This window comes from Lactuca saligna, chromosome 5 (assembly GCF_052625555.1).
Source record: "Lactuca saligna cultivar CGN05327 chromosome 5, ASM5262555v1, whole genome shotgun sequence".
Taxonomy (NCBI): domain Eukaryota; kingdom Viridiplantae; phylum Streptophyta; class Magnoliopsida; order Asterales; family Asteraceae; genus Lactuca; species Lactuca saligna.
The window spans coordinates 185,484,608-185,500,867 of NC_136421.1; the positions used below are offsets into that span (position 1 = coordinate 185,484,608).

General features: G+C 43.8%; 1 protein-coding gene across 5 annotated transcripts; it reads left to right on the forward strand.

Moving 5' to 3' along the window:
* Window positions 1-755: 755 nt before the first annotated feature.
* Window positions 756-16,052, forward strand: LOC144997885 (Cytochrome c oxidase, subunit Vib family protein). 5 transcript variants are annotated; one of them, XM_078957746.1, is made up of 4 exons: window positions 756-1,007; window positions 1,083-1,220; window positions 1,348-1,472; window positions 15,856-15,874. In XM_078957746.1, exons 1-3 carry the CDS (start codon window positions 867-869, stop codon window positions 1,468-1,470), a joined length of 402 nt encoding a protein of 133 aa, XP_078813872.1. In that variant the 5' UTR covers window positions 756-866; the 3' UTR covers window positions 1,471-1,472; window positions 15,856-15,874. The 5 variants fall into 5 exon arrangements, 4 of the variants coding, with proteins under 4 accessions (XP_078813872.1, XP_078813870.1, XP_078813871.1 ...); XM_078957744.1 differs by lacking the exon at window positions 15,856-15,874 and adding an exon at window positions 8,189-8,330; XM_078957745.1 differs by lacking the exon at window positions 15,856-15,874 and adding an exon at window positions 3,416-3,434.
* Window positions 16,053-16,260: the final 208 nt, after the last annotated feature.

The window sequence follows — 16,260 nt, forward strand, 5'->3', positions numbered from 1 at the left end:
TAATCCAAAAGTAATCTGATAAATAGAATATTTTGGAAACTCGAATCAATTTTGTTGGTCATATTTAACACATGCTAAATATTATTTGTTACTGTAACCTTATAAATGATATCTTATTTATAAATCTAATCATTCACACCGGTATAATGCTAACTAATCTTTCATATATGGCGAGTCAACTTTGCAATAAACCTTTATATCAATACAATATACCGATATTCCTAACAAAATGGTCCCACTTACACATCATCAACTATTTCAAATGTATTTATAATCATTTAATATCTTAGAATTTAAATATTTATGTATTAATTTGCTATTTCATTAACAAAAAATATTACCGTAGTATAATCCAGCGGTATCCGGTGTTACCTTCCGTCATTAAGGTTAAGAGTTTAAGTCTCGCAATTGACATATGTGAAATTAATGAGTGGTTTAAGAGTAGATTAGATTTGTTATTTAAAAAAAAAATAATAACAAAAAATATTTTGTATTAATTGCTTATGTTTAACGCTCGATATTAACATAAAGTTATAATATAATATTCATAGAATTAATATAAATATAATTTTATATACCTAGTTAATACATTATTATACACATAAATATCATCATAAGCTTAAAGTATCTGACTTTGCAAATGTTTTGAAAGATGCTGTGGATGGTCTTATTACACAAAGATCTATTTGTCAAAAGCCCAAAGCGAATTGATGACTTTGATGTTGATTATGTCTTGAATCTTTGATGCAATATGAATGTGCTTTCTTTTGAAGATGGGCATGAATCGTAATTTTTATGCCCAAATTGGAAGCCCATTTGAAACCATTTTGCTGTGAATCTGTGATCAGCGGCAAAAAGCCCACCAAATGATCATCAATTCATCATACAGATTACAGAGCAAGAAACAAGCAATTTCTACGAAAATGGCGATGGAAGCATACGCCTCGAAATACCCAGACAAAATCCATACGGACGTCCTCTCTGACGCTAGACAAGCTTGCTACAAGGTAACTATCCGTCACATATCAAGTGATTGCGTTTTAATATCTGAAAAATTCGTGAAATTTTTCCCTAATTACTAGGCTCGCGATGCATTCTACGCATGCCTAGAGAAAGAATCGAACAAGAAACCCACAGAAATCGCCTCCGTAGGTCTCCTCTATCCTGTCGAATGCAAGAAAACCAGACAAGATTATGACAACGTCTGTCGTCGCACCTGGGTAATTCAACCAAAAAACCCCCTTTTAACAATATCTACGTTCTTCATTATGCAATCAAACGGCTTAATTTGATCAGGAAAGTTAAATAGAAGTCATGATCTATGTTTTTGATGATTTTGTATTGTAGGTGAAGCATTTTGATAGGCAGTATTGTGCTAAGAAGAGGGTTCAAAGGCTTTTGGATGATAATGAATCAAGGAGAGGTCCGATTTCACTTCCACAGACTTCTACCTTCAAATCACCTAATTGACAGTATGCTTCTTCACTTTAATTTCTTGTATCTTAGATATACTTTGGTTGAATTTGGTTTCTGATTGCGATGAATTATCAATTATGATACTGGATTTGCATTTGTATAGTGATCAAATAACTACGCTTGATAGTTTGCTTAGATTCGTTTCAAAGGATCATATGATATGAGTATTGGTTCCACGTAGGAATAGGATTATTCCTGCTCTTTTTCATTTGAAGTGAACGTGATTGCAATTTCCCTAAAATTTCTTATTTTTCTTCATTTCTGGAACAATTTTGGGACTAGTTTGTTTGTCTGAAAAAAGAAAATGATCACTTTACCCTTCTTTATAGAAATGATGGTGAATGTTTATTTGAGATCTGTTATGAATCACAGATCATTTTTTATAATTAAATATATTACTTTTGACAAATAATAATCGAATTTATAAGATATAAATTAATAAGTCAAAATTAAGTGCTTAACATATTAAGCTTGTTAAGTCAAAAGGAAACAGCTTCTTAATCGCTTAGGTTATTATGAGTGCTTCCTTTTGACTTAATGCCAAAAGAAACGACTTAACAGAGAATCTGATTTGGGATTCAAATATGGAGCTAGTTATTGGATTGGAACCTTATTTACATGAAAATAAAGCATGGTTATTTTTGACATTTAGGAAGATTTACATATCTTATGTATAATGTGCAACAAAATTCACGATACATAATAAGAATCTAGCAATAACCATAGATGTAAGCAAATTATCCGACTACATGTTTAAATTTTTGGATTTTTGAACATTGTTGTTATATGTGCCTAAATATTGATCCTAATATTACTTGGAAGATAAATCACTTGTCGTTGAGGTACCAGATTTGATATCAAAGACCTTGAATTAATATAAGTTTAGAGTTTTCACCAGAAGTTTACATTTACTTTTGGGGCATTATTACTAAATAGTGACCAAGTTTTGCTAATAAAATCAATTCGGTTGTTTGAAATAGTCAATATAGTTTACAATACGACAATCATTAAACTTAGTTATTTTTTATGCAGAAAAAAAAACTTGGTTATTTAATGATACTGTCTTTGTAATGTTGCAACACTTCATAACATTAGAACATACTTGAAACTTGGTTAATTTAATGAAATTATTTCACTAAAACATGCCACATCATATCTACTCATCACGGCTACATAAATAAAGATTTATAACAATAGGAAAAAAAAACACAATAGTGAAGCAAAAGTTAAACTTGGTTGTTAGACATTTTGTAAAAAAACTTGAGGTACTTTGTTGAAATTTATAAAATTTGGTTACTATTTACTCATATTATCCCTTTAATTTTTATCAATGTTCTAAATAAAGTTAGGCATTATTTGACAACAATCTCAAGCCTCAAGCTTTTACGAGTCGTGGTGAGTCAAATCGTTTGTAAGACGTGAATTAAGATGGCGATTTTGTATATAATAAATAATTTTATACATATTTTCTATTATTATTCATTTTCATATATATATATATATATATATATATATATATATATATATATATATATATATATATATATATATATATATATATATATATTAAGGCAACATTTTGTCAAAGTGTGGTGTCAAGTACAAACCTTAAAGTCATGATGTGCCATGTCGAACTTTTTAAAATCTTGATTTTTATTAATTGATAAAATTGCAAAATCGGTCATTATCGTTGGCCAAAAATTGTCATTTGGTCCAAAAAGTTTTGGACCAGTACTACCGGTCTAAAATAGATGTTTTTTTATTGGGGTTTTGGTTCGTAATGGATTTGAAATTAGTTGAACGAACTAATTTGTGCTTATCATTTTCTTTTTCTATTTCTTTTACATTTCAATAATTAAATACAAAATGAATCACCCCTACTCCACCCTCCTCTCTCTCTCTCCCTCTAATCAAGAACACTTGAACCTTAAATTTGCAGGCTAGATCTATAACATTGTCATCACCATACCTCTAGCTCCGATGAAGGTAACAGCTCACCGGAGAAGGAGAGAGGCAAAGCAATGATCACCACTAGCCAAGCCGAATAAGGAAAGAGAGGAATTTAGTGTCATTGAAGGAGAAAGAAAATATGTTGAAAAAATCCTACCATCGGTCCCGCCCTCCCTTCTCATCAGATCGTCACCCTTCTCGTAACAAACCAAAAAACCCAGATAAAAAACCTTGTTTCTCTCCTTCTCTCAAAGATCTAAAAACACGAGCACCTCATCTCTTAGTGTAGCTAGGGTTTCAGAGCCTAGGGCTACCGATGAAGATAAAGGCGACATTAGGTTTACTTTAACGGTTTTCAAAGTATCATTCTCCAGTAACTGCAACATCAGGGTTACCAATTCGTTGTTTCCTTATCTCTCCACATTCTTCTGGTGTTTTTCGACCACCACTATTTACAAATCCACCTCGAGGTAACATATGGAGGTGGTGTCGATTTCTTATGTGTGATGGTCTTGTCTTCCAAACCTATGATTTAGGATTTTCAGATCCAACAACGGAGGTTTTATCGATTTTGTGTGTGTGAATATCATGGATCAACACATAAAATTTCATGTATGAACAAGATTAACACCACCTTTGTAACACCCATAAAATTCAAGCTAATTTAAAACTTTTTAATACATTTAAGAACCGTTAAGTTATTATAGTTTGGTTTCAAAATTGTTTAAACATCAGAGTATCCCCAGAATCAAATCATAAAACCCATGAAAATGAGGAGTTGTACGATCATGCCTTTGCCTTCCTGCAATCATCTGCTACACCTGAAACAATAATCAATAAATGTAAGCTCGAAGGCTTAGTGAGTTACCCCCAAAATACCGATACACATATAGTCCAATAACACATGAACAAATAACATATCACAACAACTGAACAACATGCAATGGGTCCACAACTTTACAAGAGGGATTACCCCCTGGGCCCTCAGTACGAGTCTGGAATGCCTACCAGCCCTCAGCTCGTATCTGGAATGCTCACGAGTCCTCAGTATGAGTCTGGAATGCCTATTGGGCCCTCAGCTCATATCTGGAATACTTTACGGTTTGTTGGCTACTACACGGAGCAGTACAACCTCAACCCATCCCACATAACATGTCGACACGTAATAGATAAATACACATACAGGAAATCAGACAATATCACAGGTAGTCCTACAGACCTACCAAACTAGCATATCAACTGGCATACATCACTAGCATGCAATACTAACTCATGATCAACATCTAACACTGCTAGGATAATACATCCAATGGGCCGGCCTTGGTGACTTAGACCCCTTAGTATAGTGAGGATAACTCACCTGACACTGTTGAAGTCCCGCGGATACAACTCCAGCTGCTAGTTGATAGATTCCCGCACTGTCAACATCAAACAATACCGAATTAATAATTGGGTTACAAGCCCAAGGTTCAACTCACACTATAAAAGCTCAATAGCCAAATGATGAGCCGAAGCCCAACATATGGCCCAACTTTCCAAATTGGGCCTAAACCTCTACATGGTCTTTCCTTAAGGCCCATCCAATTATCTCAATCCAATTCCCATGGCCCAATATCACATGATCATAAAGGCCCATTTATGGCCCATCTATGGCCCAATTTTCCAAATTGGGCCGAAGACTCTCACATGGGCCTTATCCTAAAACCCATATAATTATTTAGTCAATTTGCTTATTCTTGGAAGTCCATTAATAGTCCAATTACCAAGGCCCACTAGGAAGGCCCAATTCAAGGCCCATGTGAAATTAGGGTTTCACATAAAATGATAATTAGGGTTAAGTGTTTCTCACTTAACCCATTAAGGACTTAATGCATTAAGTCCCTCACTTTACTAAATAATTCTTATGATGTGATTGGGCTTAATACATAAGTCCATTACATTGGCCCAAATGTGGGTCCCAGTAAGTCAAAGCCCATAATCTTAAAATTAGGGTTTTTCACTTGAAATAATGATTAGGATTAAGTGTTCCTACTTAACCCATTAAGGACTTAATCTACTAAGGACTTAATCCATTAAGTCCCATGTGGCTTTTAGGTTAATTTTGCCAATGATTATTAATTATTATTTAGGTTTAATAATTAATTCTCGTGTGTGCCCTAAATGATTCCCACAATTAGGGTTTATGCCCTTAGAGTCTTCCAAACCCTAATTAGGGTTTTCCAACCCAATACTAACCCATTAGTCCATTGGTTGGGCTTCTAGGTCACATTAGGCCTTATTGGCCCATTAGGGTTCCATTAGGCCCACTAGGGCTTCTTTAGGCCCATTAGGGTTTCATTGATTCCATATTGTCCAAACATCCCCCAAACGAGGTCCAAACGCAATCAAGCACACCGCCACCCGGCACGGCGGCTGGTGGCGGCAACCACCACCCTACGGTGGTGGTTTAGACTTTTCTTTCATTATTCATATTTTTGTTACAAATTACAATAATACCCTCTCAACACACATACCACCACTAATAACACATACTAAGTACACACACAGCCGCACCGTGGCGGTAGGTGGTGGTAAATGGCTACAGCTACCATGGCTGGTGGCCATGGTGGTTCCCATACAATTTCCGACCTACAGAAAACATGCACACAAACACATTTGCACGACTATTGTTGTGAAATAACCCAAGCCACCCACCTGGCGGCAATGGTAGCACAAGGAGTCCGACAGCAGCGACAGTTGATGTGTCCTAACTGTCACGAAGAAGAAAGTGGACGGAGCCACAACAGCGGCGCAACGCCGGAACAGAGATGGAGAAGGGAAAGAAAAGCACGACAAGGAGGCGACGGTGGCGGAAATGCTTGAACTCGACCGACAACAAACGTGGGGGATTCTGGTGGTCGTTATCGCCGGTGGAACGGTGGCAGCACCCGACAGACGATCTTCCGGCTTCAATAGAGACGACAGCGGTGTTATTTGGTCCAGCGACCCACGGAACCAACGTCACGGAAGGCTACTCGTCGCAGTCGTGGTTGCACCGTCGGTTGGCTTGGATGCGGCTGCCAGACATAGCAGCCATGGATGCGACGGCTGGAGAATGGAGGAAGGGAGAAGTAGGAGGGTGGCGACTGAAGTTAGAATGGTTAGGGCTACGGTTTACCGGTGATGCTTTGGGTTATATACCCGATTTATGAAACCTTGCCCCATAATGACAAGTTTACCCCTTCTCTTCCTTATTTCTTTCAAACTAAATCCATATTTTACACTTCTAACCTTGCCTTCTGAAACCTTTACAAATCAAGTCCAAATTGTTACCAATCAGCCCCTCCTCTAAAAAATCTTCTCATCTTAGGTCAAAAACTTACTCTTTAGTCCCTACTTCCATAAATCCTTACAAATTAAGTCCCCAAAGTTATACTTTAATCCATGGAGATTCAATTCTTTTCATTTGGCTTCCTAGAACCAACACCCCACTAATTATTATTACATTTTGGGCTCAAATAATATAAAATAATAATAATAATTACTTCCCGGGGTTCCTGATTTATTATTTAATTACTCTACTTAAAATGGGATGTTACAACTCTCCCCCACTTAAAACGGGATTTATTATTTAATTACTCTACTTAAAACGGGATGTTACAACTCTACACAAAATCAAGTAAAAATCAGTTGCATGGCGGCAACTCGGCGAGTCGGAAGAACGACTCGACGAGTTGGGTCGTGAGTCCCGAGTTCTTCAGTTTTATCAGTGTCGAGTGGACGAGGTGAGTTAGGGAGTGGACTCAGCGAGTTGAGGGTAAACTCAGTGATGGAGGGACTCGGCGAGTTGTTCATCAACTCGGCGAGTCCAAGGCAATCTTCTTAAAGATCAAGAACAACTCGTCGAGTTTGTTCATCCGGCTCGGCGAGTCGGATGAAGATTGTCTGAGTTCTTGGATCAAGAGGGTACTCGTCGAGTCGATGCCAGACTCGACGAGTAGCAGTGAGTAAGAGTGAAAGTGAGAGTGGGACTCGGCGAGTTGGGTGGGGCAACTCGGCGAGTCAGCCCAAAAGATAATTGACTTTGACCGAGGGTAAAAGAGTCATTTTACCCCAAGCGCAGTGTTTAGTATTTGATTGAGTGTGTTTATGGACTTGTAGCCGAGGAGATTCAGGAGCAGCCGCCGTTAGCTTTCCGAGCCACACACTCAGCAGCCAGCTTACGAGGTGAGTTTCCTTCCAGTAGGAACGGGTCTAAGGCCACAGTGCCGGCCCGTTCAGTTAGCAGTAGTTTCCGGATTTAGGTCCGATGCAGTAGTTAGTATGTTCGATGCCTTCGTGGCTCGAACAGGATTTGTATGCTATGTTTCATGTGTTAAGTACTATGTGTTCCGGGCCACGGCCCGATGTAGCATGTCGTATATGTGTTATGCTAGTTGATGTGTTATGCTATGCCATGTTCAGTCAGTCAGTTCCGGACTTCGGTCCGATGCAGTTAGTTCCGGACTTCGGTCCGATGCAGGGGACAAGGTCCCAGTCAGTTCCGGACTTCGGTCCGATGCAGTTAGTTCCGGACTTCGGTCCGATGCAGGGGACAAGGTCCCAGTCAGTTCCGGACTTCGGTCCGATGCAGTCAGTTCCGGACTTCGGTCCGATGCAGTTTCCGGGCTTCGGCCTGATGCAGTGGGCAAGGCCCAATATGTGTTTATATGTTATTGTATGGTATGTGGTAGTTTGGGGGAGCTCACTAAGCTTCGTGCTTACAGTTTCAGTTTGGTTTCAGGTACTTCCGCAAGCAAAGGGAAGAGCTCGGGGTGACAGCATCGCACACACCACAGCATAGCCTTTATCCTGGGGATGTCTCTTGATGTTTTGGATTGATGTAGTATGATACAGTTTTCCGCACAATATTTTATTATGTTTTGGGGATACATCGCGTATGTTTTATGTTATGATACTTATATTATGGTTTTGATTATATGGAAAAACGAAAATTTTTGGGTCGTGTTTTTGGGTCGTTTCAAGTTGGTATCAGAGCCCTGGTTTGAGGGATTCGGATACACTTCCGGGTGTATCTGAACTCAAACTAAGGGAAATAAAAGATTTTAGTAAAATAAAAATGTTTTACAAAAAGAATTTTGAAAGCACTTGGAAAGAAAGAATTGTTTTTAACAAGATAGAGGTGTGTGCATGCGGTCAGCCGAGCTCAAGTAAGTACTCCCAAGTTACCCATACAAGTTATTTGTTCAGTTTCAGTTTCAGTAGAACAGCATGTTAGTATAGGGCTAAGGATCTAGGAGAATGCCTTATGTGCCTGCTTATGTGTTACAGCTTTATGAGTATTGCATGCTAGAATTGAGTAGACAGCAGTAGGATAGCCTGTTTAGGTTATGCCTGATAGTATGATCTTAGCATCCTATGCTAGTGCAGTTTCTTGTTATAAGAATAGCTTTGCCTGAGTCTATTTCCCTTGTCCGAATGTTGCTTGCTTCGTGCTTGGTGGGGTTCTGAGTATTGGGAGTTAGCCATTAGGTGAACACGTCACACCACATGTAATCAGGTTTGAATAATCCCAGAGTGCTGGAACTGGCCCTATTGCGCAGCTCCTGTTTGAGTCCAGCCGTTGTAGGGACGGATCTTTTACTTGAAGGATTATCTGATCCTCATCACATGTGATGGTGTTTAGGTGGTGGCTAGCTGGCATTATGAGGAGACCTACAGTAGCTGAGGACCAGTCGTGTTGAGCTTGAGGTTTCTCTAGGGCAAGCCTAGGATGAGAGTAGCAGAGAATAGCAGCGGTAGAAGTGACTTGGTGGAGTCAAGGCAGTTCTTGAGGAAAGTACGGATAGATGTGGAAGGTAGTAGGGGCCCATACTACTGAAAGCAGAGGATCCGTACTCGAATCAAGGAAGGCCAAGACAAGACCAGGAAGCTAGTAGTAGTATCATGATCCCTTGAGATATTTCAGTGTTCTGATGTGGTTATGATATGTTTCAGAATGGTAGTTTTGCGTCCGAGACCAGCAGTCGGCAGCTCAGATGCCGGAGGGGGATCAGGATCGGGATCAGGCCCGGAGGTCGGGCAGATGGATGAGCAGACTAGAGAGTTCCTTTCTTCTGAGGTTACCCGCATCATACTGGAGCAGACTCCTGTGATCTTCGGTTCGATCAAGGAGGGTATTTTAGAGCTGATGGATGAGAGATCGAGTACTTTCCGTGCTGAGATGGCGGCCGTGATGGGGTCGCGCACACTTACGTTCAGGGAGTTCAGGGCATGCGGGGCTCCAGACTATCATGGGGCGCGGGACCCCATAGCGAGTACCAGATGGTTGGCGGATGTGGCCAACGCTTTCCGCACTAGCAGGTGTCCCGAGGGGGACAAGGTCAGATTGGCGTCCTGTCTTCTGAAGGACAGGGCACGGGATTGGTGGGAGGAGGTCGGACATGCCATCGGGGATGATGCGGCATTGGATGCCATGACCTGGGCTGATTTCTCTACCAGGTTCAGGGCGGAGTTTGCACCAGTCATTGAGGTGCAGCAGTTAGCTAGGGAGTTTCAGGACCTTACCCAGACTACAGAGACAGTGGCGGAGATCACCGCCAAGTTCAGGGAGAGGGCCCTTCTTGTTCCTCAGTATGCAGCCGATGAGGAGATGAAGAAGGCCCGTTATCATGAGATGCTGCGGAGTGACATTCGCATGTTTGTGAGCCGGTCCAGTTGTAAAACGCTGGACGACATGATTGCCAGAGCTAGAGAGAGGGAGATTGATCTCGAGATGGAGAAGAAGAGGAAACCAGAGGCGTTTTCGGGTTCAGGCAGTGTGGGCAAAAAGCCCAAGGTTTCAGATCACAGGTCTAGGGGTCAGCAGAGCCACGGTCGGTGTGGCAAGTGTGGGAGATTGCACGAGGGGGCGTGCAAGGCAGGGAGTTCCGGCTGCTACAAGTGCGGTCGGACTGGGCATTTGAGTTAAGATTGTACGGCCCCTGCTACTACGGTTACAACATCAGATCTGATTTGCTTTCAGTGCAATCAGAGGGGACATAAAAGGTCCCAGTGTCCCAGTTTAGCTGCAGCAGGGAAGGTGGTTGCACCTGCCCCTGCCACCTTGAGGATTACGGATGGCCGGCAGGGCCGATCTGATGCGCCAGTGGCGAAGAGCAGGGCATTTCAGATGACAGCAGAGGAGGCGCGAGCGACTCCTGATGTGGTGACGGGTATGTATCTTTCCTCCATCTCTTAATTGTTATAATATCGTTTGAATATTACTTGATGATATGTTTTATTTAGGGTCGTTCTCGGTGAACGGCATCCCTGCTTTGGTATTGTTCGATTCGGGGGCTACCCGATCATTTGTATCGCTTGCGCTTAGCAAGAGATTTAGCAGAGCTCCAGGGGAGCTGGATTGTCCATTAGAGGTTGAGATAGCAGATGATAGGACCGTGAGGGTCGGCAGAGTACATAGAGGGTGTTCCCTTCAGATATTTAATGAGCAGTTTTCAGTGGACCTGGTTCCTATTCCCCTGCGTGGGAATAAAGTTATTGTGGGCATGGATTGGCTGAGCCCCAATGGGGCGGTGATTGATTGTGAGCTTCAGCTAGTGAGCGTTCGCACTCCCAGTGGGGGAGAGATAGTGATTCAGGGCGAGAGGCCCCAGCGAGGACCGATCTTTTGTTCCGCCGCAAGGGCGAGGCGCTATGTTCAGCAGGGTTGCGCCGGTTTTGTAGCTTACGTCTTGGATGCCCGGGAGAAGGGCAAGACGACGATTGATGATGTTCCTATTGTTCGTGACTACCCGGATGTGTTTCCCGAGGATTTGCCGGGGATACCTCCAGAGAAGCAGGTTGAGTTCAGGATCGACCTAGTTCCTGGTGCGGCTCCGATAGCCAAAGCACCGTATCGACTTGCTCCCCCTGAGATGCAGGAGTTGTCTACACAGCTTCAGGAGCTGTTAGACAAGGGTTTCATTCGGCCGAGCAGTTCGCCTTGGGGAGCGCCGATCTTATTTGTGAGGAAGAAGGATGGGTCGCATCGTATGTGCATTGATTATCGGGAGTTGAACAAAGTAACGGTGAAGAACCGTTACCCACTTCCGAGGATAGATGACTTGTTTGATCAGCTTCAGGGAGCGTCTTGGTTCTCCAAGATCGATCTATGCTCCGGTTATCATCAGATGAGGGTTAGAGATGAGGATGTATAGAAGACTGCTTTCAGGACCCGGTATGGTCATTATGAGTTCGTGGTGATGCCATTTGGGCTCACCAATGCCCCAGCCGCGTTCATGGATCTCATGAACCGCGTGTGCAGACCGATGCTGGATCGGTCGGTGATAGTGTTTATAGATGACATCTTGGTGTATTCCAAGACACAGGGGCAGCACGAGGAGCACCTGCGGGAGGTGTTGGAGACTATGAGGAGGGAGAGACTTTTCGCAAAGTTCTCCAAGTGTGAGTTCTGGTTGCGCGAGGTGCAGTTTCTTGGTCATCTCATCAACCAGAAGGGTATTTTGGTAGATCCGGCCAAGATTGAGGCCGTGATGCAGTGGGAGGTCCCGAGGTCTCCATCTGAGATTCGGAGCTTCCTGGGGCTGGCAGGGTATTATCGGAGATTTATTCAGGACTTCTCCAAGATAGCAGTGCCGCTCACCCGGCTAACCAAGAAGTCGGTGGTTTTTCGTTGGGGGCCTGAGCAGCAGGCGGCGTTCGAGACTCTCAGGCAGAGATTGTGCGAGGCTCCGATCCTTACCTTGCCAGAAGGAGTAGAGGATTTCGTAGTCTATTGTGATGCATCGATCACAGGTATGGGAGCAGTATTGATGCAGCGAGGCCATGTAGTAGCTTATGCCTCGAGACAGTTGAAGCCTCACGAGGCTAATTATCCTACCCACGATTTGGAGCTGGGGGCAGTTGTGTTTGCCCTCAAGATTTGGAGACATTACCTTTATGGGGTCCGCTGTACTATTTACACGGATCACAAGAGTTTGCGATATCTTATGGATCAGCCGAGTTTGAACATGAGACAGAGGAGATGGTTAGACGTGCTGAAGGACTATGACTGTGAGATCCTTTATCATCCAGGGAAGGCCAATGTGGTGGCCGACGCCCTGAGCCGCAAGGTGTCGACGGCCCCTATCAGAGATCTGTGTATGAGGATGACAGTGATCACTCCGTTGTTGGAGCGGATCAAGGAGGCTCAGATGGAGGGCCTCAAGGAGGAGAGGCAGAAGTGCGAGAGGATAGTGGGCCGAGTAGCTTCGTTTGATTACGACAGTCGGGGTTTGTTGACGCTTCATGGTAGGGTGTGGGTACCGTACTGGGGTGGGGTACGGCAAGTATTGATGGACGAGACTCATAAGTCTCGATTTTCTATCCACCCAGGAGCGACGAAGATGTATCGAGATCTTCGACCTGATTATTGGTGGCCCTGCATGAAGCGAGATGTCGCTTGGCATGTGGAGAGATGTTTGACCTGCCGGAAGGTCAAGGCGGAGCACCAGAGACCTCACGGCAAGATGCAGCCGTTAGACATTCCCGTGTGGAAATGGGAGGATATCACCATGGATTTTGTCACCAAACTCCCCAGGACCGCACGCGGGGTGGACTCGATATGGGTAGTAGTGGATCGGTTGACGAAGAGTGCCCATTTTATTCCGATTCAGGAGAGTATATCGGCGGAAAAGTTAGCCGATATCTATGTGCGAGAGATTGTGGCACGTCATGGAGTGCCGGTATCGGTGGTGTCGGACCGAGATGTTCGTTTCACGTCCAGATTTTGGAAGCGATTCACGACGAGATGGGTACTCGTCTCCATTTCAGCACCGCTTTTCATCCTCAGACTGACGGGCAGAGCGAGAGGACGATTCAGACTCTTGAGGACATGCTTAGGGCATGTGTTCTAGATTTTGGGGGCAGTTGGGATACGTATCTTCCGTTAGCGGAATTCTCGTATAACAACAGTTATCATGCGAGTATTGATCGACCCCCTTTTGAGATGTTATATGGCAGGAAGTGCAGGACCCCGATTTGTTGGGGCGAGGTCGGTCAGCGAGTTATAGGGAGCACCGAAGTGGTGCTCAAGATGACGGAATTGATCCAGCAGGTCCGTAGTAGGCTGCAGACTGCGCAGAGTCGGCAGAAGAGCTACGCCGACAGGAGGCGTTCGGACTTGGAGTTCCAGGTGGGAGATATGGTTCTTCTGAAAGTCTCACCTTGGAAAGGTGTCATCAGGTTCTGGAAGAGGGGCAAATTGGGCCCCAGATTTATTGGTCCTTTCAGGGTTTTGGCCCGGGTGGGTCGGGTTGCTTATCGGTTAGATCTCCCTGAGGAGCTTAGTCAGATACACAACACCTTCCACGTGCCGCAGTTGAGGAAGTGTTTGGTGGATGAGACAACAGTCGTTCCCTTAGAGGACATTCAGGTTGATAGCGGCCTAAATTATATCGAGAAGCCAGTCGCGATTCTGGAACGGAAGACCAAGACCTTGAGGAACAAGGTAATTCAGCTAGTAAATGTGCAGTGGCAGCACCGGAAGGGGTCTGAATGGACGTGGGAGGCTGAAGAGGAAATGAGAGCGCACTACCCGGAGTTATTTGCAGATCCAGCCGTAGCAGACTTCGAGGACGAAGTCTGAGACAAGTGGGGGATAATTGTAACGACCCGTTCCCGGTATGTTGATTTATTGGTAATTATAGTGAGTTTTTCAAGAGGGACTCGGCGAGTTCTAGCCTGACTCGCCGAGTAGGGTCGCGCCTGAGGGCACGCGTGAGCCGGGGACTCGGCGAGTCCATATCCCTGACTCGGCGAGTCCATCTGTCTGGGTGAAACCCTAAAATCCCCGGGTTGCCCACTATTTATACCACCTTATAGCCCCCATCCTCGCCTCCCTCACCCTGAGAACGCAGTGTTAGAACCCTAAACCTCCCTTGAAGAGCTTATATGTGTTTGGTGCCATTTTGTGAAGGTGTGAAGAAGGAGAAGAAGGAAGAAGCAAGGAGAAGGGTTGTAGTGCAAAGATCCAAGGCCAAATCAGAGTTAATTGAGGTATTTTCGGAGTTCCATCTTGTTATATGCTTTAAACTTCCATTAGAGCTCTCCTAAGAGCTAGTCGATGCTTGTTCCAAGCCTTGCACTTGCATGAACGCCTTATTAAGTCGAAATAGCTATGGATCTGAATGTTGGGGTGTTGTAGAGCCCAGATCTACTGTCTTTTTGGAGTTATATTGCATGATAACCATAGATCTACCCATTTTGTGCATCTTTTAGCCTTATTTCCCTTATTCATGAGGTTGTACACGTAAAGTTGGAAACTTTACGTGGTAAATCAGCTTATTGGACCCAGATCTATCAATTGTATGTGTTGGATTCAAACAAAATCAAGTAAAAATCAGTTGCATGGCGGCAACTCGGCGAGTCGGAAGAACGACTCGACGAGTTGGGTCGCGAGTCCCGAGTTCTTCAGTTTTATCAGTGTCGAGTGGACGAGGTGAGTTAGGGAGTGGACTCAGCGAGTTGAGGGTAAACTCAGTGATGGAGGGACTCGTCGAGTTGTTCATCAACTCGGTGGGTCCAAGGCAATCTTCTTAAAGATCAAGAACAACTCGTCGAGTTTGTTCATCCGGCTCGGCGAGTCGGATGAAGATTGTCTGAGTTCTTGGATCAAGAGGGTACTCGTCGAGTCGATGCCAGACTCGACGAGTAGCAGTGAGTAAGAGTGAAAGTGAGAGTGGGACTCGGCGAGTTGGGTGGCCCAACTCGGCGAGTCAGCCCAAAAGATAATTGACTTTGACCGAGGGTAAAAGAGTCATTTTACCCCAAGCGCAGTGTTTAGTATTTGATTGAGTGTGTTTATGGACTTGTAGCCGAGGAGATTCAGGAGCAGCCGCCGTTAGCTTTCCGAGCCACACACTCAGCAGCCAGCTTACGAGGTGAGTTTCCTTCCAGTAGGAACGGGTCTAAGGCCACAATGCCGGCCCGTTTAGTTAGCAGTAGTTTCCGGATTTAGGTCCGATGCAGTAGTTAGTATGTTCGATGCCTTCGTGGCTCGAACAGGATTTGTATGCTATGTTTCATGTGTTAAGTACTATGTGTTCCGGGCCACGGCCCGATGTAGCATGTCGTATATGTGTTATGCTAGTTGATGTGTTATGCTATGCCATGTTCAGTCAGTTAGTTCCGGACTTCGGTCCGATGCAGTTAGTTCCGGACTTCGGTCCGATGCAGGGGACAAGGTCCCAGTCAGTTCCGGACTTCGGTCCGATGCAGTTAGTTCCGGACTTCGGTCCGATGCAGGGGACAAGGTCCCAATCAGTTCCGGACTTCGGTCCGATGCAGTTTCCGGGCTTCGGCCCGATGCAGTGGGCAAGGCCCAATATGTGTTTATATGTTATTGTATGGTATGTGTTAGTTTGGGGGAGCTCACTAAGCTTCGTGCTTACAGTTTCAGTTTGGTTTCAGGTACTTCCGCAAGCAAAGGGAAGAGCTCAGGGTGACAGCATCGCACACACCACAACATAGCCTTTATCCTGGGGATGTCTCTTGATGTTTTGGATTGATGTAGTATGATACAGTTTTCCGCACAATATTTTATTATGTTTTGGGGATACATCGCGTATGTTTTATGTTATGATACTTATATTATGGTTTTGATTATATGGAAAAACGAAAATTTTTGGGTCGTGTTTTTGGGTCGTTTCACCTAACTCCACATTCACTCGCCACAAAGCCCATATTGGATCGAGACTGATCCAATTCTACTAATACCAAAACTAGTCCAAGAAAACTTCCACAATTACTCCCAAGGTTACCGAAAATCTTAGTCCGATAAGAATCAAAAAGTCTATTCCACTACTGAGGGGGAAA

Bases quoted from the DNA above. Each gene is read 5' to 3' on its own strand.
- LOC144997885 (XM_078957746.1), top strand. From the start codon at position 867: ATGATCATCAATTCATCATACAGATTACAGAGCAAGAAACAAGCAATT. The intron at 1,008-1,082 runs GTAACTATCCGT...CCTAATTACTAG, and splicing joins CTAGACAAGCTTGCTACAAG to GCTCGCGATGCATTCTACGC. The intron at 1,221-1,347 runs GTAATTCAACCA...TTTGTATTGTAG, and splicing joins ACGTCTGTCGTCGCACCTGG to GTGAAGCATTTTGATAGGCA.